The 27,702-nt window shown below is 38.2% G+C and overlaps 1 protein-coding gene across 7 annotated transcripts in view; it reads right to left on the reverse strand.

Moving 5' to 3' along the window:
- KMT2C (lysine methyltransferase 2C) overlaps positions 1-27,702 on the reverse strand; it is a 189,072-nt gene that overhangs the window by 71,344 nt on the left and 90,026 nt on the right. For all 7 annotated transcript variants that reach the window (XM_064703871.1, XM_064703875.1, XM_064703877.1 and 4 more), the window contains 7 exons: positions 15,285-15,447; positions 14,456-14,627; positions 11,614-11,728; positions 10,650-10,822; positions 9,729-9,889; positions 7,190-7,303; positions 4,923-5,656 (listed from right to left, as the gene is read on the reverse strand). In XM_064703871.1, the coding sequence (XP_064559941.1) occupies positions 4,923-5,656; positions 7,190-7,303; positions 9,729-9,889; positions 10,650-10,822; positions 11,614-11,728; positions 14,456-14,627; positions 15,285-15,447 (1,632 nt within the window). The remainder of the gene's footprint in view (positions 1-4,922; positions 5,657-7,189; positions 7,304-9,728; positions 9,890-10,649; positions 10,823-11,613; positions 11,729-14,455; positions 14,628-15,284; positions 15,448-27,702) is intronic.

The following is a 27,702-nucleotide window of genomic DNA, read 5'->3' on the forward strand; positions in this document are numbered from 1 at the left end:
TTTATGAACAAAGATTAATACATATCTAAAGCAAGCAATCATAACAACAACAAATTACATGCCTAAATTTTATTGCATCAGTGAAGAAGACAGTAGTTGGAGGTGGTAACATCTCCTTCTATATTCCAAACCACATTTTGAAAGAACTGATGGCCTCAGTTGACTTTTCAAACTAAACTACCCCCAAATCACAGCAACAACTAGTCTGAGAAGCACAGCAAAAAAAAGGGAATATGAATAAACCACTAGACAAAGAAAAGGAACATAGCCATGGTAATCAACAAAGCAGCTCATTCCTGCAAGTCTGCTACAAATAAATCATTATAAAACCCTACCAATGATTTTTTTCACCCCAGTGTTTTCCTGTTATGCTGTGATACCACATTTTAACATGTTATTATGTACATGTAATAATATACATCCATATGGTGTACCTACAAGCTCTTTTTAACTAATTATTACTCCTATTTATGTAGTTCCATCATGGTGAGGTATTGTATGACTGTCAGTAGAAATACAGCAAAATGAGAAGAAAATGCTAAGACAGCCAAGGAAAAATGCTGAGGCTCCTCATGGAAAGTGAAATCTGTGGAAGACTTTCTCAAGCACAAAAGACAGACTGCAAGAGACAGACATCATAAATAACTTCACTGCCAATTTCCACATTAGATTAATAAAGGACAGAACATTTTCCTAATTCTGAATTTGTGAGAATAAAACATATTGAATATCAGGATGAGAATGGAACTGATGAAAAGTGCAGGTTTACCTTCCCCAGAATGCCATTCAGCAGCATAATCCCAGGGCTGATGTGGAATAACCTCATGCATACAAACATTCCCAACTATTCACAACTGCTCACAAGGGCAAGCCCAAACACATTTACACCTTTGAATACTGGGATATACAATAATAATAAGAAGAATCAAGGAGAATGAGATGGCTCTGCAAAATATGTTGGTGTTCTTTTCCTTTCCTGAAATGCAATTCCTCCATCCAGAATGAGTGGGAAAATGAGTTTCTTTGAAATCAACAACTCCATCAAAACAAACATTCATCTTGAACTGTAAAGAGGTGTCTTGCTAACAGGTGCCCTTTCTGAAAACAGGGCTATCCCTCAAGTGATCTGGCACACAAAGCAGAAAGCTTGTCAGTGACCTAAAAGCCTTATTCTGGATAGAAGTCTCAAGGTAAAAACACCAACACTCAGTACAACCCACAGTATGGACACAACCAATATTCAGCATAAATATGCTGGAAAAGGAATATGGACAACATAACACTTAAAAAAACCCAACCATTTGACAATTCTGCCCACATGAGGTGCTAGCTGGACACACAACCTCCAAACTGCTGAGTGCCCAGAGCGCCTGTGAGCTTGGTTTGGCCATCAAAGCCTCCCCTCTGCCCAGGGGCTTCCAGAAGAGCTCCTGGCAGCAGCTGCTCAAGGGTTCCACTCACTGTGCTGCAATCAACACCCTGGACTGGAAGATTTTGCTATCCCAGTTTTTTCCTTGACTGCAGACAGGTGCTCATCATGCACACAACTCAGAATATCAGGAGGTTCCTCACCCTCTGACAGGGGAACAGGGCTGGACAGAAACCTTCCCACCCTCAGACCTGGGGATGGACAAGTCCCTGCTCACACCCAGGGCACAAGGACAGAGCATTTGTGACACAACAGGGACATCATGTCAGAAATGGGGGGGGAAAAAGAAATTTGATACATTGGTAGGTAACTACATCAGCAGGTCTGTGGCACAGGAGATTTGCCTTAACTATCCTAGCCCTAGTTTTAGTATAAAGTAACAGTCAGTTTTAGCAGGTGAAATTCAAAGTTTCATTGAATTTTAATTAGTTTCCTCATTACTTCTAAAATTCATAATGCATGGTAGGTAACTGTTCTTATAAAGTGGCAACACAAAGAAAATCTGTATAGCAACAAGAAAGAAAACCTATTTATCAGAGAAGCAATCTTTACATCAATCTGCAAAGGAGGCAACAGGCTCACAGTGTCAAAATTCAAGATCTTAAACATGCTGAAAATACTTAACAACTAAAATTACCTACTCTTAGTTTGAAAGAACAAAATTATTCTCCTTTTAGGAAGATAACTTTTCTAGTGATTAAATATATTCAAAAGATTAAAAAGCTAAAAGAATATTAAATCTGAATATGAAATATTCAGTCTTGCAAAACAAAATGATTTGTATATGATTCATGAACCATATTGTTAAGAATTAAACTGGAAATTCAATCCAAGTTTTATTGTAGATCAGAAAAATTTGAATTCTTGGTCAGATAAACTTAATTAAAAACACACATTTCCACAATACCACGAACAAATGAATTGCATCAAAGAGATGCATTAATTATATTTTTGGCTTTTAATTAATGCCTATTACCACACAACACTGAAGAGAAAGTTCTATTCAGTTCATTTACATCAGAACCCCAGCAATAATTATGTACTGTGACAGAAACAGGAAGTTCTAATTCTCCATCATATTCTTGAGTCCTCAAAATTGAACAACACAGCTGCAAGTAAATTATAACAAAAGGAAACCCAGTGTCAGCAAGGGTCAGGAGATCTCACTAAATTACCACTGGCTGTGTTTAGCTGCTTAACGCTTTATGAATCCTACTGCAATTGCAAATGCACAAAGCTGGCTTTGCAATTTAATATTTAATGTAATTTTAGGGTTGCGAACAAACTTTAATCACTTGAAAATACAGCTCTCCTCATTAAAAAAAAAAAAAACCAACCAACCAAGCACCAAGTATAAAAACCGTAACAACAACTGATCCTTGAAAAAGACTCCTCTCCTTTTCCAACATTTACCTTTTACAACAACATACTTAGTGATACCATGTAAGTGAAGACAGCAAAAAACCCATCCCCATCCAAGACAGCACACATCCAAAACCATCACAGTGCTCTGCCTTCTCAATCTCATTTAAAACAATCTATTAAAACACCAACAGATATTCAGTGTGTTGTGGAACAGTCATCACCAACATCTTCATGATGAAAATTAAATATCTCTGAACAAGGTATTTCTCAAGGAACACACCCTGGAATAACACTAAAATAATATTTATGGAATTTACAAAACCAGCAGAAGTTTATTGTTTTTTATTCAAAGTTATTCTACAGAATATTCCCAACTCTTCACCTAACACTGTTTCAGAGCCAGAATTTGTAATGCCTTCCATTTACTGACTTAATCTTATGCTTTCTAGTACACAGTGGCATGGCAAAAATAACCATTTCAATTCTGTTCAATTCAGATACACAGAATAAATACAAGAGCATTTAACACCGTGTTCTTCCAACACTATCCCAGAGAACCCCCATGTAACAGGAACCCAAAGAGGCTGGGTGCAATCCTGTGCCATGTGCTCTGGGATGACCCTGCCTGAGCAGGGAGGCTGCACCAGATGGCCCATTGTGATCCCTTCCAATCTGAGCCACTCTGGGATTCTGCTTCTGCTCCTCTGCACAACTCTCCGTTTGGAAAAGTACACACTCTTTTAAGAAATGAATGTTTTCTGCAGAAAGAATTTAAAACACTCACAAAATAAATCTAAACCGATTTCTGTCTGCAATTCAAAGTGATTTAAATACATGCCTTCCACATTGTGGATTTGTCCAATTACATCTTGCTCAAAAAAAACCCCACCTGCCTGTAACTGGAAATTTAAAAATCTTATTTTTTCATAGTCTACAGAACATCATTCAACAGCTTTCAGTCCTTCATCAAAAGCCCAGAGTGGGAACTTAAAAGTACTGAAGAGAAATTTAAGGCATTAACATATTTCTGCAAATATGATATATACACCTGACTGTACACTGATCCAGGAAAACCTAACTACAGCACAACAAACACAGATCTCCTAAACTCAGTGGAAACAGCAGAAAAACTTTCCAGAACACTCTCTCATACCTTAGGAAGCAAAAATTTTGAACCCTTAGATGACAAGTAAAAACGGAATGAATTGTGCAATATATAAGAAAGCTTTGTTAACACTAAGTCCAGAAAAGCATGAAATCATCAACCTGGAAGTCTCAAGGACTAAAAATAAATTGTGATGAGAAGATGAAACACTAACTTGTAACACTGACACACTTTTTGTATAGAATTTCACCAACAAGAAATGAATACCCTGGATTGATAAACCATTTTCCCTGAAACACAACACGAACAGAGAGAAAGATGTTGCAGAAAGTGACAGGCTTGAGGATTCTTTTCACTTATCAAATTTAATCCTAGTCAAACCACAATGATTTGTACAAGACAGTTCTTGCATGGTATTTCCTAATGTAACAAAACCACAGAATTATTTACCACACCATTAGAAACGTCGATCAAGACAACATCTGGCAGAGTAAAGGACATAGAGTTGTAGAAGGCTCTTCTCTAAAGCCAGTTTAAGAAGCTTTACCACACTTTGAAAGTACCAGCCAAAATAAATGCATATATGAAAAATATTAAAAGGTAATTTAAATAGCACAGCATCAAGAAAACATATGGCAGAGTAAGGGACACAGAGTTGTAGAAGGCTCTTCTCTAAAGCCAGCTTAAGAATCTCTAACACACTTTGAAAGTACCAGCCAAAATAAAGGCATATATGAAAAATATTAAAAGTTAAATAGCACAGCATTATGTCTATCTGCATTTGTAGCAGATGAAAAACACAACAAAATTTCTTCTAGTTTGCTTTAACCACGAGACAATAGAAACTTAAATTCTCACCAGAGAAGCTTTACGACGACTTTTTCCTTATTTACCAGAACATTAATTCCTCGAACAAATAAACTACACACTCAGGAGAATCAATGCATTTTCTAAGAAACAGGTGAATTTGATGAATTATACTGCAATATAATAAACACAGACTGGAACAGTGCATGTGCTTACCTGTCTGGACCTGGGTCTCCCAGGGGAAAACTTGCGTTTGGTGATGGCGGGTTTGCCCATGCCGATTTTTGGAGTGACTGATATGTAGGTGGTTGGGAGAGCACTCCCAGCAGCTGGGGGCAGCACTGGGGGCTGACTGTGCTGCACCTCTCGTGCAGAATGCAAGTCTAGAGAAACATCTGGTGAGGAAGACACGTTTGTCTTGTTTAGATTAAGTGATGGGGGAAGCGAGGGGCAAGTCTCAGCTGGTGGTTTGATGGGTTTGTCTCTGACTGGTGAACTATTTGCAACACCTCCATGTGAAGCAGTACTTTCTACTCCTAGAAGAGCTGGTGCTTCTGATTTCTCATGGGTTTCTTCCTTTTCTATATCTTTCTGCACTTTTATTATTTCCAGTTGTTGTTCTGTGGGGACTGAAATATCTCCTTTTCTTTCAGTCTCCAGAATTTCTGGTGTCACAGTCGTGGTCTCAGGTACTGAGCACAGAGACCGAGAGTCTGCTGTGGACACTTCTGACACCTCCACACCACCCTGAGGCAGCTGGGTCTCTTCAGCTTGTTTGTCCAACTCCTGCTGGGCTACAGCTTGAACACCTTCTACCACTTCCATCATCTTCTCACTCTGACTGTCACCAGATGCTGGTGTCTTTTTAGGAGATATTTCCATTTCAGCTGAATTGATTTCAACAGAGACTTCTGCTTCCAGTTGTGTGGTCTTTTCTCCTGGTGATATGCCTGTAATTAAATACAACCATATTAAAGGCTCACTGTGAAAAAGAAAAAAACTTCTGGTGCTCTGATCAACAAGTATACTTGGTACACATCATGCAGGCCAACACATATCACTTTACTTCAGTGAATTTAATATGTAGCTTAAAATACACTTCACTAACATCTTTCTTTGTACCTATTTTTACAGTAGTCTATATTTTTAGTTCATTATTTTTCTTCCCTAAAAACACAGCAGAGTAAATTAAAAGAAAATAGACCCAAGATTAATTTTTGAGGAATTGAACACACATTTCCAAGTAGGCAGCCAAAATTAATTTCTTCTTTTTAATTTCTGTGTATTGAAGATGCATGCTATCATAAATTAATGTATTTTAAGCTACTGTCATAACAGTTCCAAAAAGCTAAGAACAGGACAAATACAAATAAAAAATATTTTCCTCCTAAAACTCTTTCCTACTTTAGGAAATCAAATGAAATGAAAACAGCTGCTGCTGGTTTAATTTAAGTTTTTAATATATTATGAATTTCTTTCAAAAATATTTATCTAGCCCTCCCTTGAACCAAATCAAGCACGTTTCATCCATAACTTTCTTCATCATGGAGTTCCAGAGTTTTTGTCCACTCTATAAAGAACCACATTCTTTGCTCTGAATTTGGCTTCTCACACCTTCCTTGGATGGACACTGATTCTCTTACAGGCCATTTATTTCTATTACACTTGCACTCTTCTTAAACTCACACTGCCATAAGTTCATAGACAGAATTTATTCTGAATATTTCTTCACAGTTTAAATCATGGCCCTTTTAGCACTGTGATGCAGAACCCAGTGATCACAGCTAATCTGAAAAGTTGGGTTTTTTAACTTTTTCTTTAAATATAAGTTTCTTGTATCCCCTTACAGCAGCCATTGTCTAACATCTGAATGGGACATACTGGCAGGTTCTTTATCCTTGATACTGGTCACTAACACATCCAGTGGTTTGACCCTTCTTTAGCTGCACCTCCCTGTGCATCTGGTAAGATGCACTTTCTCCCAAAACATAAATGATCAACTGCTGCAACCCTGTCAAAGATCATCTTTTACTAACAAAGGAAAAAAAAACCCAAACAGAAAATCCTTAATCGAGGATGTCTGTGGAGTTACAACCATAAAGCACATAAGACAAAGTGTGAGTGACAGCAATAAGTCATTGGGTTTTACAATAAACTTCCACATACAAAGCATTCAACTATTTTTCCAGCTTGGAAAAAACCAGTCCCAACAGAAAAGTAAAACAAACAAACAAAAGTAAAGCAACACAAGTATTCTGAAGGCTCTCTTCCCCTTCAATAAAACACTTCTTTTATCAAGCAAAGAAGTTAATACTCTTGCTTGAGAGCTCAGATGGAACTGTTGCAATGAGTCTCCTACTGCTTTCTAGGTGCTTTTTCCTTTTGCTTTTATAAAGCATTGCAAACCTTAGTGACTGGAAGAAGGTTCTGGCTCTGAAGGGTTCTGAACTGGTGTTTCCTCAGAGTGCAAAACTCTTTCTTACCTTCTGTAACACACCCAGCAGCTGGTTCCTGATCAAGGCCATCACCTGTAATGGGCTGTTCCTGAAATGCCATATCCTCTCCAGCACTTTCCATTTCCATTTCATTTGGACAAGCTTAAGGAGAAGCAAAGCAGTTATGAAAATTGCTGTGTTTATTCTGCTACTTTGGCATCAGCAACTGCTGTCACTGTTTGACCTTTTGGCTCCAGAGAGACTGATATTTAATGATGACAGGATTTAGGACAGGTCAGGTCAGTGAGAAGGTTAAAGAGACTACACAGTATTCCTTAAAAATTAAGAGTATTTTATTCATTAACACTGAAGCTTTCAGATGTCTGTAAGGCAACTGCATACACCTAGCAGTGAAAATATGCACACAGTCACAGACTTCTGCACAGCCTGAGCAATACAAGAAAGAATTTTCTTAAATTCTAAGTCTATAAAATTCAACAGAACTGGCAGCATGAAGGTTTCAAATTTGTATACAAATACTACAGTGGATTATGGCACAGATATAAAGTTCCATCTATGATCAGCATTGGCAACACTGATTTTCACCTTATGTATTCAACAACATGAAAAGTGAATTTTGCCACTTTAGAACTAAGATATCTTAATCTTTGCAGGGAAAAGGCACAACTGAGTGTTTTTTTGGCTGACAAGATCATTATAGAGCACAGAAACAGGAAATTTTTTTTTCCCTTGTGTAAAAGCTCTTTCAGTTAAGGAAATTCATTAAAATGCACTACATTAAGTATAGAAAACAAAGTATACAGCAAGCATTAACTTGAAGAGAACTGATCCTCCATGGATGTTAGCACCAAAAAAAAAAAAAGGAAACAAACATAGATTTCTGCATCAAGACAGTCTTTTTAAAGTTGCAAAAGCCCACAACTATTAGGTGATACTACTTTTAGCACCCTAAAAGCTGCTCTCAGACTCTGCCAACTTTAAAGCAATATGTTAACTTTAAAAAAAAAGATCATTTAGATTGGCTCCAAATCTGATTTTAAAGTACAGAAGTGCTCTCCTGGGTATAAAACCCTGCATGACTCTACTGATGTAATAGCTCCAGATTACTCCTAGCAGGTGAGATGACAGTCCTGTTCTTCCTTGGGGACAAGAACATGCTTGTCAACGTTTCTACTAGCTAGAAATCCAACAGAAGCATTGCTTAAAACCTCAGCCTTCCTTCAGATTAACCTGCTACCTACTGAAAAGGGGTTTTTGTAGGAGACTGGGAGTTGTGCCAGTGTATGTTCTGTTTTGGACATCTTCAAAATGCTCTAAGAACGCTGCCTGGGAGGCCACAGCCTCTCCTAAGCTTTCAGAAGGGAAATGTTCTGCAGAGGCTGAAGTGGTCACTCCTCCTAACCTGGTGGCTGTGTTCACTGACAGAGTGAATTCATTTACAGACATTTTCCCACCTGTCACTGCCCTTCCTCCAGGAGCACCTTTTCCATCATCTCTTTACTGCTCACAAAAGGTGATGTACAGGCTAACATCAAAGAGATGACTTATTTATACAAAAACATCAGTCTGAACACAAGCATTAGGGTTTTGTTGTAGCCCAACACTTTCCCTTTCCTGCCAAAATTTACCAGGCTTTCAAAACCACAAACACTTATGGATAACAGAAGACCAGTGCACAAGCACTGCTGCAAGCCCAAAAATTGCACATGGCAGTGGCTGTGCAGTTCATTTGTTACATTTTACCTTGCTTCTAAATGTAACCACAGCTGTGCTTCTCCAGGGAATTCAGCCTGGATGAGTGCAGGTGCTGCCCAACAGAGCACACAGTGTGAAATACACAAAAAAAGCATTTACTTCTGAGTTTTTAACCCAGCTCTTGTGGATGACCAGAACAGCAGATCCAAGTTCTCCCTGTGCTTCCTTACTGCTACTGACTTATTTTTTAAAACATACTTTACACTTCTCTACAAGTTTACACCTTCTGCTTGATTTGTCCACTTAGACAAGAATGTCTCAGAAACAAGATGACTGATCATACATTTCTTTGAAAAAGGACACCTATTAAAAGCTGTCTAGTTAAATAAACACCTGTCCCTTGAACACAGTCCAGCTCCCACTGCTCTGTCCTTCCTGGATAAAGGGAGAACAGGCACTATGAGACTGACCAGCAGCCTGAGAGAAACAGGAGAACTGAATGTCTCCAAAAATATCTACCAGGCACAAATGAGTGAAACAGCCAGGCTGGCAAATGAATACATTTATGAACTGTACCACATCCAAAATAAATCAGTGAAGTTTACAGCTACAGCCTGAGAGGCTGGAGCTGGAATGTTGAGAGCCACAATTATGATGCTCACCAGCCCATGTTTGTACCCAGGATCCTGAAGCCAGAAAGAGAAACCACCCATGGACTGCCTGAGCAGCTGCTGTTAAATAGAGAAGGGATGAAATTCTCTACTCTCATAGAGTAGAATTTGAGTGGCTGGTTCACAAAAAGACTTGGTGAGACTACAGATGTTACATCTGATGTTAGCATTTTGGAACTGTGAAGTTTAAGTTTGATTACCTGTTATACTGTCAGGTTCAGGAATGAGTTCAGAAGTGTTCATTACATCACATGACTGAGTGTGATCCCCTTCTCCTTGTCTACAAAGAGTGCAGATGTAGTCTTTCAACTGAGACTCCAATTCACTACCTGGAGATCTGTCACAGTCTATGTGAATCCATCTGGGAAGATTAATTTATTGTAACTGTGATTTTAGTAATGAAAATATAAAGCATCATAGTAAAAATCCATTAAAAATAGCACTATTTCACATTCCTATGGGAAACAGAGATTTTCAACCAATGCTTGATTATGGAGAACTTCAGAGGAATAAGCATGATATGTCAGCATGTCAAACAATGAACAAACTTAAACATGAAGACCTAAATTGTCCTTGATAAAGTCAATCGGACTCCACAAGATGTAGAGCATCATCATGATGTTGCACAGTAACATACAATATTATTGCAAACAAAGCATAGCTTACATTCTTAAAATGTCCCAAATACTGTATTTTTAGGGGTTTTTTTAATTACTGAAATAGTAAAAGACATAAAATCAAACAGAAAACATAAACTTGAAAATTAAAAAAACCAAAATCAACCCAGATGACTGCAAACAAGAGTCTTTAAACTTTAGGACAATTATTTTTTCAGCCTGCTTCCTTACAAAATAGGTTAAATTCAATAGGCAGCAGCAGCTTGCAGCAAGTAACTGCCAGGTACCCTCAAGTAACTGCCAATTAATACTTATCTGCTAAGATTAAAATAAAGCTGCCTGCTATTGTTCATTGTATTTAGGGAAGAACGATCAAGGAGCTGCCCAAGGTCCTGTGGTACATCAAACACATTGTACATCCTTCCCAGAAACCCATCAGTGTCACACTGCTCATCATGCACCTTTATGCACTTTAGTACCAATTAACAAAAGCTGGGTACTCACCTTTTGCACATGTGACAATGCAACATATCTTTCTGGAAGTCTTGGAGGCACAGTTTTTCACAGAAAGGACAAGATAAGTTGTCTTGCTGTTGGTAACAACTGTCACATACCAAACAATTATGGTGCCACTGACAACTTGTTCGTGTGCCACACTCAGCACATACTCTACAGTTCTAGAGATCACAAGAATTTAGCAGTTAATGATGGTATTTCACAATGTGGTAGAACTGCCATTAACTGACATTTTCCTGATTTGAATTAAATTTAATAGCTTTTGTCCTTGATAACACAAAGACACCCAGGATCTGATAGCAGAGCATGAATAACCTGCACAACAGTAACAAGTTTCCTGACACTACTCCTGACTTGAAAGGAGTATTTCTTATGAGATCAAACTTTTTTATTGCTACTCTCAGTTATCGTATGACTGCCACAAACTGATGTAACATTACATACATCTCATATACAAGGACTTCCCATTGCAATTACTTACAAAGTTACTGATAAAACAACAAATTCATCTTGCTTTCCTCAAATGCAAAGGAACCCACAAGCTGGAGAACTGTTTTGGTAAGCAAGGAGGAGTTGAATACCAAGAGACTTCAAGTATGGATTACATACACTACTACAGAGCTTTGAGTTTACATTTTTGCTCCCATTGTATCACGAGAACAGCTGTTATTAACTGCAGGTTATCCACTGCACCTGGATCCTACACTTCTCTTTTCCCTGTGGAGCTGATTTACTGTCCTACACAGGCTGCTTCAGCCCCAGCACTGACAGCTCCCCCCACAGAGCAGCTGTGGAGCCACAGGATTTACATCCAAGTGGGATTCCTTCAGAAATTACAAATTATATTACATAGCAACAGCATTCCACAATACACCTGGAACAGCACAGTGTGGATAACAAAGTCTGGGCTCTTAAAAATGACCAGAAGTTACTCTGAAACCTTTCCACTTACTTTACATTTCCAACCATTTGTTGGTACAGCATCCATAACTGGCTGTAGACAGAAAGTGTGGTAGCCTTTGTCACATGTATCACACACCAGCATCTTGTTGTCTTCCCCAGAGTGTCTAAGGAAAGTAACAAGTGATCAAAAATAACTTCAATAAGCAGCAACAAAATATCTGTTTCAATAAAAATCTAAACAGGAAGACACAGGTGTGCACATAAAAATATACAAACACTACTTACAAATGTCTCCAGAGACAATGCCTTCAATTTCATTTTTAAATACAAGTACATACAACTATGTTTATTCACCAAGAGCTGAGCCTGTGCAACCATTTTGAATACCAGATATTGGCACACTTTCACTTACACATGTGTAGATAGATTTGATGGCCTTTCTGTACTGAAATCAGTTCAAAATCTGCAATGTACATTTCATTTCTTTCTGAAGAAAACATCCAATTGTACTTGTTTCTGCAGTCTGACTGTAATTTTTTCAAAGGAAAAAAGGAGCCATCAAGTCTGATTATTGGAGCTCCTACAGTGTCAGACAATATGACTGCAAGAGCAAAACAAACATTAAAGGAAGATATTTCTATTTTTCTACAATGATGTATTACAGAGCTCCACCACAGATTCTAGTGATAAAATAAATTTGCTGAGAACAAGACAAATAGTTTGGTAATATCTAAAGCCATTGTGTTCTGCCTTCATTTAAATAAATGAATGCAGTAAGTAAACATGCAACAAGATTTGCCTAGATAAAGCCTTGCAGTACATGGCATTACAAATGCTGGATACTACCTCATTACCTGGGAGACCTGGTGTTCTAAAAAGCCCTCTCTTTGCATGAAGATATGCTTAAAATGCTGTTCTTCCCATAATGGTGAAGAACTGCCATATCACTTGAAGTAATTATAGAATCAAAGAATGGTTTGGGTTGGAAAGGACTTTAAAGACCATCCAGTTCCATGGGCAGTGACATTTCCCACCAGACCAGGCTGCTCAAAGCCCGTCCAGCCTGGCCTTGAACACTTCCAGGGTGAGGCATCCATGGTTTCTCTGTTCTGAGTGCCCCTCTGCCCAGCCTGGACTCGTGCTTGGAACTGCCCCAGTCCAGGTGCACAAGGCTGCATTTGGTTGAAGTTCATGAGTGTCCCCCAGCCCCACCTCTCCAGCCTGCTCAGCTCCCTCTGGATGGGGTCCCTTCTATTCAGCATCAATTGTCCCACACAGCTTGGTGTCAGTGGCAAAGCTGCTGAGGGTGCCCTTGACCCCACTGCCCATGTCATAACAAAGATGTTTATAACAGCACTAGCCCCAATTCCAACCCCTTAAGAACAACACTCATCACTGGTCTCCACTTCAGTTCTTGACTCCAGCTCATGAATCCATGGGGTGCTCCATCTGTCAAATCCATCTCTGTCCAGTTTAGAGGCAAGGACAGTGTACTGGGCAGTGCTGAACACTTTGCACAAGTCCAGACAGGTGACATCAGTTGCTCTTCCTCCACAAACTCTGTAACCTCATCACAGCAGGCACCAAATTTTTCAGGCACTGTCTGCCCTCAGTGAAGTGATGGGTGTCTGTCACCATCACCTCCTTATGTCCCAAGTGTCTCAGCACAGTTTCCAGGAGGATCTGCTCCATGACCCTGGTAGGCTGGCAGGTGAGATTGACTGGTCTGTGGTTCCCCAGATCTTCCATATTTCCCTTTGTAAAAACTGGGTCTATGTTTCTCCTTTTCCAGTGAGTGAGAACTTCACCAGACTGCCAAAACTTCTCAAGTATGATGGATGGTGGCTTAGCCACTTCATCCACCAGTTCCCTCAGAACCCATGGACATATCTCAAGTGGTCCCATGGACTGGCTGTGAACATACCACATTTTCTCTGCTTTTTCACTAAAGAGAAGATTTGTTAGCAGATGCTGTAATTGCCCAGTATAACATTTTCAGGGATACTATTTGGAACATTCTTTTCCATTCTAGCTTCATTGCTGAGATTTGCTATCTGCTATGTGTGATCAGGGAACACCCTTTTATTGAAGTGAGTTGAGTGAATGCTAGCAAACATCAAGTGTTCTGCTTGGAAAACAGGAAAGCACTGACTGATCAGACACATGAAGCAGTGGCAGAGTGGATTTTTTCCTTCATACTGTCCCAGCTGATCTGACTGGAGCTGAACAAAACTCATTTCTTTTTCAGTAAGTCCTTTAAAAAAACAAGCAAGCAAAAGAACCCTGCAGTGCCCATCAGATGAAGTTATAAGAGAACAAGCCCACAAGCAGTCAGGATTTTCTAAGTGAACCCTTACAGTGCCACAGCAACTAAGTTTCATTGTCTCTGCCTTTGTCTGGTGCAACTGCTCAGTCAGGGCCACTCATGTCACTTTGTTTCTTTGCTCAACTAAGCCATGGTTTTGTTTTCATTATGATTCTTTATCTGCCTCTCAAAGACATGAAATGAGAGGACCTAATGCAGGAGACCTGCCCAGAGTGCAGGTACAGGTATAAGTGAATTGTCAGCTGAGTAAAAGCACAGGTTATTTGACTGTGAAAAATTCTCCTGTATATAAAAGGAGGAAAAAAATCAGAATGTTTTGCTGCTTTCCAGAACCTGCCATGATGGTAACTCTGGGGGTAAAACACACAGGAATTTCAGCTCAGCTCTTTTAGAACAAAGCTTCCAACACAAGGGTTTGCTCAGCTACTTAATACAACAGAAGAGATGGGGAAATAATCTACACTTTTTAGAAAAACACCCGAAGTATTTAATGAAATATGCATTTCAAAACCACAGCACACAAATCTCACACCATCCTCCTCCATGTCCTGTAAGTCTCACTTACTTGCAGTTCTGGCACACTTTGCAATCAGGACACTGCCAACCTGCTCTTTTTAAAGGTGTGACTTGAATGTCCAGGCACATGCCATGGTAGTGCTGGCCACAGGTAGTACAAAAAAGTTGATCTAAGAGGTCTCCAGGGCTGTCGCACACTGCACAATTTGCTTCTTCCTTTGCTAAAAAGAAACATTTTTTCAATTATTATTTTGTTCAAAATTATGAACAATTCAACAAACTCAAAAAATTACTTAGTAGTTCTTATGCATACAAAACTTGACCATTCTTATGAAGTTCAAATTTAATTAATATATTTAATAGTTACTACTTTAATTCAATTTTCTCAACTAATCTTCTCATAACAAAAGTAAATTCATTTTAAACCTTAATGAAGTGTTACAAAAGAAACTGTTTTATTCTCCTCAAGATAAAGCTGAGAGTTTAGGAACCAATTCCTTTGTGGAACAAGTACAAAATAAAGAGAACTAAATTTAACAGACCTATATCTGTTATTTAGCTTAAATGTTTGCAAGAAGGTTGCTCTAACTTGAGTTAGGACAGGCAAGCCTATCAATTTGAAAAAAACCTGACAGAAGACAAGCCTTACCAGTAAGCCTCTTCCTTGTTCTGTCATTAAAAGAAAAACATTTGCTGTGCAGGACTGCTGGTCTTCAAAAACAGAACAGTAGGAACTCACATCTTTTCTATCCCTGAACACACATGAATTCTTGGGTATGTGAACTGTCACTGTGCATGTAAACAAATTAATTCTTAAGTCGATCCTATTTTTTATAAAACTTGGTACTAATTGTGCCATTTGAACACTGTGTACTTACATCTTTCAGGAGCCTGATCAATGTGGTCTGGACAAAGGAGGGACAAGTTACTGAAATCCTGAAATGTGCCTGCTCCAGCAGCACAGGGGTAATGGTACATCTGGGTACATTTCTCTTCACAGCATTTGATAGTGGCTCCAAGGTGCTTACAAAATGCACATCGCTGAAAAACAAACAGAACAAATTTAAAAATTTATTTTTCTTCTAAGTTTTTTAGCCAGATCTGTTCCCCCCATTCATTTAGCAGATGAACACCCTGGCCAGTAGGAGGTAGTGAATACTGAGAAGGAAACTAGTGGGTAGTGTTGTCTTTCAGCTGCACTCCCAAACACACTCTGACAATTAAGATTCTTCTTGTCACAGAAAAGCATTTTCATTCTATGTTATCTAACTTGAGCTATGTCTTCAGTAATGGGGCTTGGAGACTTATTCTGAAAATAAAGGCAGATGACACCATGCTGTCAATAGGTTATGACTAAAAACCACATGGCTCTGTAAGCTGTAATGCAAAACCACAGACGCTGTAATCAGAAATGCAAATGGAACTCAAGTATGATGTTCTCCCAAAAATCTTACTGGCATTATACAATTCTCTCTGGGATGATAATGCATTACATAACCCTGCACTTTCTTCTCATCTTGCCTTTCAAGACTACACAAATATCACCACCTAACTTTGAGAAGTCATAAATAAGCACAATTATTATTAGACACCAGAGAAATAATTTCTCAGAAAGAACTACGCAATGATCCTCCAGTTCTCCAGTGAAGAGAGAGCAGAGTCTATCAGTCTGCTTGTAAAAAATCACCCACACCTTTCTGATTCAGTTAATCAGTCTTTTTTCTTTCTCGGATTCATTACAGTCCCTGAAGCACTGTAACATCCTTTTGCACTTTTTCACCAAGGCAACAATAATTTTTAAGGCACAGCACCGTAAGATTTTCAGTAAACTTAAGAAAAAACAGGTCAGCAGCTCACAGGAAGGCATACATAATATACAGCAACAACTGAGCTCAGGGACTCTCATTTTTCACAATAAAAATACAACACTAACACTGGTGTGTTTGATTACTAGCTGAAGTGTCAAGTAACATCCAAATACAAACATAAACCAAATCAAAGAAAAGTTATGTACTGCATCTGCTTAATTCTTAGAATACAGACAATATTTATTCCCATAATTCTTCTCTGTTTCAAAGCCTGGCATAAAATTAGGCATGAAATAGCGCTACTACAAGTCCACAGATATCAAATCAGCCCATATGAAAATACAAATCACAAAGCTGTGTCAACAGCTACCTTGATATTCTTTAAAACCAGATGAAATGAACATCTTCAGAAAAATATCTGCCAGCACCAGAACTCATGGACAAGAGACAGAAAAAATATTAGTGTATGCTAAACAGAACTGCAGTATAAAGAGAGAAAATGTTCTGGCAAAGAAATGAAAGGGGATCACCAAGGAGAAGTACTGACAATGCTCAGTCTGTCCTGTGATCTGCAGACATCTCACCCCTACCCATGTCTAACAGCTGCTGATGTGCAGGGAAGTGCATCCTGGTACTTTACCAGCTGAAATGCAGAGCAGAGGAGAGGGAACAAGGTAAGCAAATAATAACATGGAGCTCTTGAAGGAGAGCAAGGCAGCAGCAATGGTAATTACATTTAAGGACTGCCAACAAAACCAAAATCCTGCAAGAAACTCCTTTTAGGAAATGATACCCTCAGTGAGCACTTGCTGAGGATGCTGCACAAGGTAAATCCTGAACTTAGATGTAAACCCATGAAAATACAGCCCAAAGCCTCCAAGAACAAGAACTGCAGCTCCACTCTGAGCCACACACAACCACTGCCCTGTTTTGTCCTTGATGTTCTGAAAACCTATGGAGATGGACCAGGTTTAGCTAAGACACAACTCTTACAGGCCACACTTTTTTCAAAGATTTTATTCAGTAGACAAAAAAATAGAAAGGGGAACTTGGGAGGAGCTAAGGTCCAAAATGTATCCCTCAAAAAAGTATTCAACAAGACTTTGCTGGATTCCATCATTGACCCTTAGTAGCTATTTAATCAGGAAAAGAAAATTATGAAAGAACTGTAAGCACTTAAATAATCCAACATTTATTAAAAGCTAGGAATAATGGAATCAAATAGCAATATAAATGGCATTTTTAGATACCACATCTGTTTTTCAAAACCACCAATCAACCATGGTACGTAGCAACTACAAAATCAGAATGTAACTTTTCCCAAGTGTTCCATGAATAAATGAAGAAATTATTGAAAATTAGGAAACTACAGGATTCCTAAAAAACCTTGAAAAATGTTGATGGTGGTTTAAGGAACCACATAAAGATGCTGGAAGAAAAATGGAAGCCCAAGTTACATGTAATTGAACCCTTCAAACCCATCTGCTAAACTGCACTGGCAATGAAAAGCATTTGGCAGATAAATGAAACACACTTTGAAAACAATGTGGTATGTATCATCTGAAGCAAATAAAAAGCACAGAATATCAACATTTGCTGAATTTGTAAGAGAGATAAAGCAGTCTGAAGAAACTAATGCCCAAAGGGACTTTTTTGGCAGCAGATGTTGGTGAGAAGAGTTACTTTTCCAGCACTAGAAGCCAACACTCCTCTGAAGCCAGGCCCCATGCTATGACCCCAAAAGAACAGCAGAAATGTATTAAATTAAACAAAAATATTAAAAGCTCTGCTAAAGAAAATCAGTAACAAATAAGACTTTACTACTGCTAAAACATGGCACCATGACAGCAGGAGATGGAATGAAGCAGTAAATCATGCTGCCCAGGAGATGCATGCCCATATGAGGACAGTCCCAGAGCCAGGACAGGCTGCAGTCTCCAGTTTCACTGGTATGAGCACAAAATAAGGTGTTGTGGGAAGGGGGTGGAAGCTGAATTTGAAGGGCAGGTATTGGAAAATGGTAATCTGTCAAGGCAAGACAAACACTGTTTTGTTTATGGATCAAATAATTTTACATTCCTGTTTTACAGGAAAAAAAACCCAACTTTATAAGGTGTCAAAATGCTGGAGAGATAATTTATTACTTATTCATAGTACACTCCAGGAAATAAACTAAAGCAGAGCTAGCAGACTATTTTCCTACTCAGGAAGTCCTTCAGTGGTTACCAACTGTTCCCTTCAGCAGTTCCTTGTGCACTTGTCCATTGCAACAAAGCTCTGAGTCCATCCCTACTTGTGCTACTTCTTGCTACTGTGATTTCCATCATTTAAAACTATCCACTCCTCTTTCTACTTGATAATTTTGACTTTTTTGTTTTTTTATATCTGCTTTTTCAGACAGAAAAGGAACTGATTTTTAAAAGCAAAAGCTATGCCATCTTTAAAATCTGATTTTAAAATTCCCTTTATTTACTAATCCCACTGGCTCAAATATGACGTTGTACAAATACAGTGGAAGAGGAAGAACTAAGTGAACACACAGAAAACAAAACCTGATTAATCTCTTCTCTGTATTCTAGCTCTATGGGAGAGCATGAATAAATTTCACTCCATGAAATAAGAGTGGCACAAACCACACAGAAGATTTCCAGGAAGGCAAAAACTCAAAAATCTCCTTGCTACAACCGTAATTGCACCAAAACCAGCTGAACAAAAATGTTAATTCTGCCTTGTTCAGCTCAGCTGATGTCACAAATCCTACTGGCTTTACTGGAAACAGATGGCAAAAGTGGAAAATGGTGACAAGAGCAGCAGCTTTTTGTTTACATATCTCTAACCTTCCTGCTGCTCCATACTTTGGAGTACTCCAAAATCCTGTGCAAGTTCAAATTATAAAAAGATGCCTGTAAGACAATGAAAGAGTTTATCCAGATAGCACCAAGAACTAATCAGAGGTCATGTTTTATCATTTTATTGCCCTCAGAATTACTTTATAGTATTACTGTCTCTGCAACCAGACAAGTAACAACCCTTAGAAGACATATATTAAAGAAAGGCTAAAATACAGTCTTTGAGTAAGTACTTTGCAACTTGGTTAGTGTCCTAAACCTAAATGTTAGTACTGTCAATTGCAAAATGTTCTTAAGCAAATGACAAGTTTTTCACTGATTATTAACTTTTTTCTTTAAAAAAGATCAGGTGACACAATCTATGAGAACAATAAGAACTTTTAATTTTATGATAGTGTACCAAAAATACACACAAGCCATCTGTCCTTGGTTAAACATTTTAATGTACTACCTGTAAGAACAAATTTCAAACAGTTTAGCTATAGAGAAATGCTGTCACACACACCTGTGACTGAAGAGAACTGGACCTTAACAACCTGTCATTAAGGAGAGCATGAAGAAATTTTTCTATAAACAGTGATTAATGAAGTATGTTCTGTGGTGGTTCTGATAATCTTCATTGGTTACTCCATCATCTAGAAAGAGTTTTATATTGCTTGCAGACACTAATGACCATTAGCACCTCTCACGTCAAATACACTGGTTTAAGTACCATAAAGCACTAAAGAGCACAATGCAGTAAAATGGCAACATAAAAACAATTAATGGCTTTCCACTGAACTACTAATTAGAAGTACTAAACAGAACACCTTTCCAGGAGTACTGGAAATTACCTTCTATTTTTTTTATTTTATATGACTCATGTCACAGATTTGGAAATAACTTCAATTTATACCAAGCAAGTCAATCAGAGATCAGTTACTCCTCTTCCTCAGACCTTAACACAGTGACTCAACACATTCAATCAAGGCAGAAAGCAGAAGACTCTTTTTAAGTGTGGAAATTTCAGGCTCTCTACAAGTCACTGTTTTGTTTCTCCTTCACACCCGTTGCCTCTCTTTTTCATCTTCATTAAAAAGTACATTAAATAAACTGTGTTACTATTAAGGCATTTAAGAATTCAGAGAAAAAAAGCATTCAAGTTTTGGAGGGGTGTTTTTTGTAATAGTGATGAATAGGTTAAAAACTTGCAAGAATCAAGTTTGCTAAGTAAGATGCTTTTTATTTGAAACCTGAAATAGGTAGGAGAAAACATACAAACTTTATTGCACACAAATTCTTCCTCATATAACCTGAAATGTTCCCAAACCCTGTTTATTCAGAAGCTCCACTGAAGGGTTTGGGTGCCTTAGAGCTGTGTTTTACTCATCATTACATAAGCTAGCAGAATAACTGCATGGATATGATCTCCCTCACAGGCTCTGCCTTTGCTGCTTTTTTCACACTTCCATGAAGAAAAAGTTTGGTTTTTTTTTTTAATCACCTCCTCGTTTTCTGCAAGAGTTAGGATAATGTAAATGTTTTTAGTGAGGCTAGCTTTTCCACAGCTATCAACCAGCTACTCCCTTAATTCCCATTTAATATCCACCATGGCAGAAGAGCACACATGAGCCTGTTGTTTAGTTAGACTGTCAACAACAAGAAGGTCAATAATGTTTAATGTAATTTAAACTGTGGTTATTAGGCTTCAGCATCAGCAACTCCAGGACAAACAAGGCAAGAACAAAAATCATCAGCTTTGGTTTGAGGCTGCTTTTTGGCAGGCTCAGAAAACAGACTATTGTGCCAGTTCCATTTGATTCATGCTCAGAAGGTCTTAAGAAGTGTGTGTAGACATTTCTTTGTGTTGGCAGAGCATAGGCTGAGCCACAAATTGTTGGAGGCTTGAGAAAAAATAATTGAGGGAAACATTGCTACATGCTTGTTGTTTAATGATCATCTCTAGGCATCTGTTACTGGTCATTGCAGAACACACTGGGATGAAGTCAACTTTCTGTCAAACCCAGCACAGCTCCTAAACTCCTAAATCATATATGGGGATTCTGAAGCAGCTCAAGCATTCTATGGGGTATGCCATAAGAACATTTATAAAGGCATTTAAAGTAAAAGGAGAATTTACTGCTCATACTGTCACACTGTGCTTCCAAAGGACACAAGGCCTGATGAGAACATCCAAATTTCATTATTTTTAATAAGGCTCAGTCATTATATGGAATTTACTTCATGGCAATTCAGCTGGCCAAACAGTGGGTTACCATTTTCAGGCTCCACTGACAACACTGGCCAGATCTCCACTGCCTGCAGCTGGAATTGCAACACAGCTCTCAGGTAGGCACATCCACAGGGGGTCAAAATTCACATGAGAGTCTTGAGCTGTCCTATGTTGACACAAGTTCTTTACTGGTACCACACCAAAGTTTGTGTCAGCATAGCACTATCAAAGAAGGGATGTTAATGGAGACTGTTAAAAAATACTTTCATATAAATCCTCTTCTGTTTTTGCAAGTTTTCTGAACAATAAAGAGCTGGGGTAAACTTCTAACAACACATCTCTAAATTCTCTTAGATGTTATTGGAACACTTAGACAAAACTTTCCAGCCATTTCTGACAACAGGAAAGTCATTAACAAAAACATTTTGTTCATCTTAAAAACAGCCTCATTTATGGGACTTGTAATTTGTCATGAGTTTTAGAATGGGGGATGCAACTTCTGCCCTTTCCCTGCAGATCTACCCAGATGTGAGGAAGCTTGAGAAAACTATCTCTTTTTTAATGTAAAACACTTCCACAAGTTTGTCAGTGAAAAATCACAGAAAAACCTACTCTCACTGATCATGACTGATTCTCTCCAATTTCCAGCACTGACTGGGCATCATGTACCTCCTGCAAAGGTTCCTTCAGTCTGACAAGGATTAAGGGAGGAAGTCTGTAATAAATACTCTAAGCCTAAGCACAAAAAGCCACTGGAATGGAAAGCAGACATCCCTAAGGATCCTGATACTGCTGTCACTTAATCATCTGGGGAATAGGAGTATCCAGCACACAGGCAGATGGACAAGGAGCAAAGAGACAAAAGGGATTCACTGTGTGAAAGAATCTGATGAGACTGGGAGGAGAAACCATGGATGGAGATGGAAGCTGAGGAGGAGCAGAGCTAACATTTGAAGGGCCAATTAATCAAACCTGGGCACTCAAATGGGATAAAGACCTTAAGGGAACTCGGGTGTGAGACTCAGGAAGTGGTGATGGGACAGATCTCAGAAAGAACCAAGGCAAAAGGGATGAGAAATGCTAAGGAGAGATGAAGAGTGGAATGGCTAAAAATATCAACCTGAACAAAAGTCAGAAGTCTGAGACAGCTGAAATTGGATGAAGATTAGAAGGAGGTAAAGTACACTGTTCTCTGACACCTAGTGCTGTATCACTATCAGCCAGCCAGCTCAAATAGCAGTGCTCTCATGCAGCCACAAAGGCTTTAAACTGCAGTTTGGGAGGTCTGCCTCTCCCTTTTCTCCCTGACAAAAGGAAATGATACAGGCAGACAAGCACAAGGCAACACAAGACATGGAGACAAAGGAATGGGCAGACATGCACACGTGTGTGCACTAAAACACAAGGAGCATTACAGATCAAACGTGGATTTTGTGCATAAAATAGATCTTTTAAGAAGAGTCACTGACTTCAAGAAGCCTGTTACCTGTGAGACTGTGCTTAATTTACAGAGAAAAAAAAGAAAATATTGGAAAAGGTTGTGGATGGCTCATGGGAGAAGAAAAGCACTTAGTTATGGCAAAAGAGCAATGGCCTGCAGAAGAGTTGTAGTTTCATCTCTTCCATGAAGCTCCTTGATGATACTGGGCAGGTATCACTTACTTTTAGTAAGTAAAATTTTTCTTAGTTTTTTTTGGGTTTTTTTTTTTAGTTCTTAATCTTACTGTTAAAAGTTTTCTTTGCCCTGTAAAAATTCAGCCTTAATTTCTACATAGTTGTGAGTTGTGCACTCACAACTGCACCAGAATGAAGAACTGCAATTTCAGTGCAACCTTTTTAACTAAGGCTGAATATTTTTGAAACTACTTCAATTTGCCATCCAAATTAGCAGATATAAATAAATTCAACTTCTCTGGTGGCAAACGTAGCCTAAGACACATAACAAGGCCACATAAATCTGCTATTTAAATAAAATTTACAGACAAGTTATTCACATGTTTATTATAGTAAAAAACATTATCGAAAAAATCATGCAGAAATGAGGAAATCTTTCTTCTCAGCAGTACCTGCATAGTCTACATACCTACACACTAAACAAAAATTTAAAGAATGGAATATTGAAGAGATTTATACTAAGACAGCAATGTCCATCCTATGGACTGAACTAGGCACAAACTGTTCTGCATGTGATCATACAGTTAAAGATTCATAATCAGGCCAAGGCACAAAAGACACTAATTGTGTGCAAAGGACACAAACTGTGTGCAAAAGATGTTAACTGTGTGCAGACAGCCTGTCTTCTGACATGGCCTTACTTTGTGTTTTCATTTCATTGTCTTAATAATGCACTCTTTCAAGAAAGATTTTGAAGATACATTACCCTGATTAAACAGAAAGTTAATGTCAGCCAAAGTCACTACATACACTCAATGATACATATAATTTACAAGGTAATAGAAGGGATGGAGTGACAAGAAACTCTGGATTATGTAGAGACATAAAAAATGCAAGAATTTCCTGCCTTTAATACCTTCCTCATTAGTGAGCACCTCCTAAGTATTCCTTCCCCACTGACTGCAATCAGTACCTTATTGTTCATAATTCCTATTTCCTTGGCTGTTCCTAAATTGCACTCTCCAAATGGCACAAAGTCATCATAAACAAAATCCTACATCTTCAGTTCACTAATTTCTGTAAATTGAGCTCAAACAAAGCAATTAGGTGGCATACTTGGAAACTACCAGCTTGAACATTAGTATCATTTCTTCCCTAATAAAAACTTGACATGTTTTATCTGGCTAGGGCTTTTAGCTTTTTTTTTTCAACTTGACTAAATTAGATACTTATATGTATTTGTCCCATTGCTTCTCCCAAGACATGGTATTCCAAAACATATTATATAACATTTATATAATATATAACATATTATATAAATAATATTATATTATATAATAGATTTAACTCACTAACCACTGAAATAAATAATTAAGCCCCATGTCTTTCCATCCTGTTCCTTCACTGATATTCCTAAGGCAAGCATTGTGTAGTGCAACATCTTGACCTAGAATTTAAAACCCTAAAATTACTGGTCAAACATTGAAGCAGGTTATTCAGCTGGGCTTCAGGGAGGTGAGGGTAAGAAGGGGCTGTTTGTTTCAGTTCTGCAGAATGCTGCCTCAGTAGCTTGTGAAGAAAAAAGCTGCCAAATTTTGTAATGAATTCCACAGAACATTAAGTCTGATGCTTAGCAGAAGCCATAACTGTTAAGTAAATGATATCCTTTTGATGAATACCCTTATTTGAAAACAACATTGATTCTTCTAACCCTCCAGCAGTGTCCCAAAACAGATGTGCAAAACTGCAAATTCTGTTTGCTTTCAGGTTTACGAAGTGTGATGACATTTTTACAATCCTGCATGAGCCCTTTTACCCAGGAGTAAAATAAAGCACAATAATTCTTCACCATCTGTTTGTTAATTTTGCATTCATTTAACTTTGCATTTTAAACTAATAATCATTTTCTTATAATATAGTTTGCTCCATTGGTAGAAATTACAGCTGTTCAATTAAAAAAAGAATGGTTTATAACACAGCTTTCCTCTAAATAATTCCATTGCTCTTAATTATAGAAATGTTAGTGCCATCACATGGAAAAGAACTGCCAGAGATTAGTGTAATGCTTTATATGTCACAGATTCCCTTAGTAAATGCACATATTTTCTTCTGTTCCAGCACCAATTCCTACTTGGTCTCTTTTAACATCAAACTCATTTTTCTCCACTACAAGATTCTGTGTGTTTTTTAAGATTGTTACATGCAAAGGTACAAACAATTAAATAAAGCTTCTGTTTCATTTGTGACACAAAGTCAAACCAAGCACAGTCCTACTTCTTCATAATGCTTTTCCTTAATCTCTAATGACAGGACAAGGAGGTTTTGATATTTATATTTCAGCTGGTTACAGCTAAACTAGGGCTGGAATAATGTCCTAAAAGCTTTTTCTCACCATGTTTACAGTCAAATGGGGAAATCCCATTCCTTTATCAAAAGTAAAACCACATTGAAATAACATGAATAATACATCAGAGCTAGTGAAGGGGAAACAATTTGGGTCAACAAAAGATATGGTGCCTGGAGAGAGAGCAGGAGGCAGTCAGAGATTCTCAGAGCTCTGCTCTGGACAGGGCATTTCCCACACAGACCAGCCTGGAAGGTCACAAGCCCTAAACACAGACTGTCCCCAGGCTGACACAGTGGAGAGGCCACTTCACTGAGGTTCCTGGGCTTCATCATCATCATCTACAAATAAACTCCTCAAGAGACACAGCCTGCTCAGCTAATTCATGTCAGCAGTCCAGCAGTATTAGAGAGCTGTTCAGATGGTTAAAACAATCAAGATGATTGCACTGTTTTCTAAAACCAATTTTATCTGATGGCATAGAAATCTCAGCATCAGATGACATCCTAATGCTGTGACAGTGCTAAGATAACAATTCTGTCACAGTACTAGGATCAGTATTTTACTTAAAACACCCATAAGACAAGAGATGGTTTACCACAAAATTGATTTATTTCAATTAAAAGGGTTCAGAAAAGGCTGAAAAACCCTCAACTGGTGTTTAAGGCTGTAACAGAGCACTCACCTACAGAAATGAACTTCCAGACACAACAAGATCACATAAAATTAGGAGTGAAAGTCCAAGCACAGGTTAGTGAGAGGCTCAGCTCCCAGTCCTGGCAGAATCCTGCACATCCTGACCTTTCAGCTTCCCAGACAAGCGAGCATTGCTGCCAGGGCCGACCTTTTCTGGGGGATTTATCCATCACAGCATTCTATGTCTGACAGGAAGCAAACATTGTGGAGGTGCCCAAGGCACATTCTGCTGTGATGGATGTGTAATGGTAAGAATCTTCCCAATGATTTGCCATCTATTTCAGGTTATTCTCATTAAAAAACCTCACCTGGTGTGACATTTGAGAAAACAGAAACTCCTACTTATTGAAGTTATCAAATCCATTTATATTTTGGAAAATGAGCATTTGCCTCACAAAGCTGAAAGAATAATAATAACAACTGAACTGTCTTCCTGTGTCATATCTCTAAAAGTTCTCTATTTGCTTTTAAAGGTTCATAATTTGTCAACACATCTCCCTGGAAATACCACACAAAAAACCATCAGAGATTCTGTAACAACTTGCAGTAATTGGAAGGAAAAAAGCCCTCAATATTTGCTTGGATATTTGGTTGGATTGGGTATTTAGATTCAGATTCACTATTTATTCTGCAGATTCTGTCATTCTTCCCAGTTCTTTGCGTAGCAGTTTCATAGTGAAGAAAATTTTTGAACAGAAAGGAAATATTAAAGTATAAATTTTTAAAAGTGCAAAGGGAAAGGCTAGATAGATGTGGAAGCACTTGTAGTTTTATTTAAGAAAGTGCCTAGACTGCAGCTTGAATACATATATCTGCAGTGAGACCATGACACTGCAATATAGTGAATCAAGTCATTTTACCCAAGTTAGATGCTTCAGGAAACAAATATTTATTTATTTGATAACAGCTACTTTCCCTCCCTGATGTACTGAAGGGGAAAGTGACATCTTTGAGGGAAACCATTAATACCACTGAAATCACATTGTTAAAAAAAACCTCATGTGAAGTGCTGCTTTGAGAACATGCCACTTCATCAGTTCTTCAATTAATGTTATTTAATAGGATTCTTATAATTAATCATGACTATGACTCATGGAACACCTACACATTCATTACTGGCAGCAGACCTACTATTGTCTGCCTACTTCTTATTCCCAGGTCAGAGCTGCAGAATGGGGAGGACAAGTATAAACACGAAAATAAACAATATTAATTCTTTCACATAAATAAATGACTATCAACAGTGGCCTATTAGGAAAAATAGCTTTAATGCAATTAATGTCTGATTTCCCACCGAGGTGATGCACTTGCACAGGATGGGCAGTTGCTCCACATTTGTGAGGATTCCTAAGATGCCTCTCTCATGCCTGATTTGCTCCATGTTATTAAAAAACCACTCAACGACACCTGCATTAATGGCACTACTTCATACTGATGTCTGCAATATTTATGCTCAATCTGCAACTCTGGGACAGAACTTACACTAATGGAAGTCAATAACAAAATCTTCAGGGAGTTCAAAACTATTTTTTGCTAATGGTTTGATTTTGTGAGCTGCTGAGTACACCAAGCTCAGAAGTAGTTTTTAGGCTACTGCTTAAAAGCAAACTGATGCCAACAGACTAATATGAGTACTCCTGAGTTTTAAAGCATGTTTTTAAGATATTTTTGAGGCTGGGTGAAAATCCCAAATGGAAATCCAAAATATAATTTATAGTAATCAGGAAAAAGAATCTCAGACTCTTTTGACTGGAATAATCAGAACCCCTTTAT

Source organism: Zonotrichia leucophrys, chromosome 2, assembly GCF_028769735.1.
Source record: "Zonotrichia leucophrys gambelii isolate GWCS_2022_RI chromosome 2, RI_Zleu_2.0, whole genome shotgun sequence".
In the NCBI taxonomy this organism is placed as follows: domain Eukaryota; kingdom Metazoa; phylum Chordata; class Aves; order Passeriformes; family Passerellidae; genus Zonotrichia; species Zonotrichia leucophrys.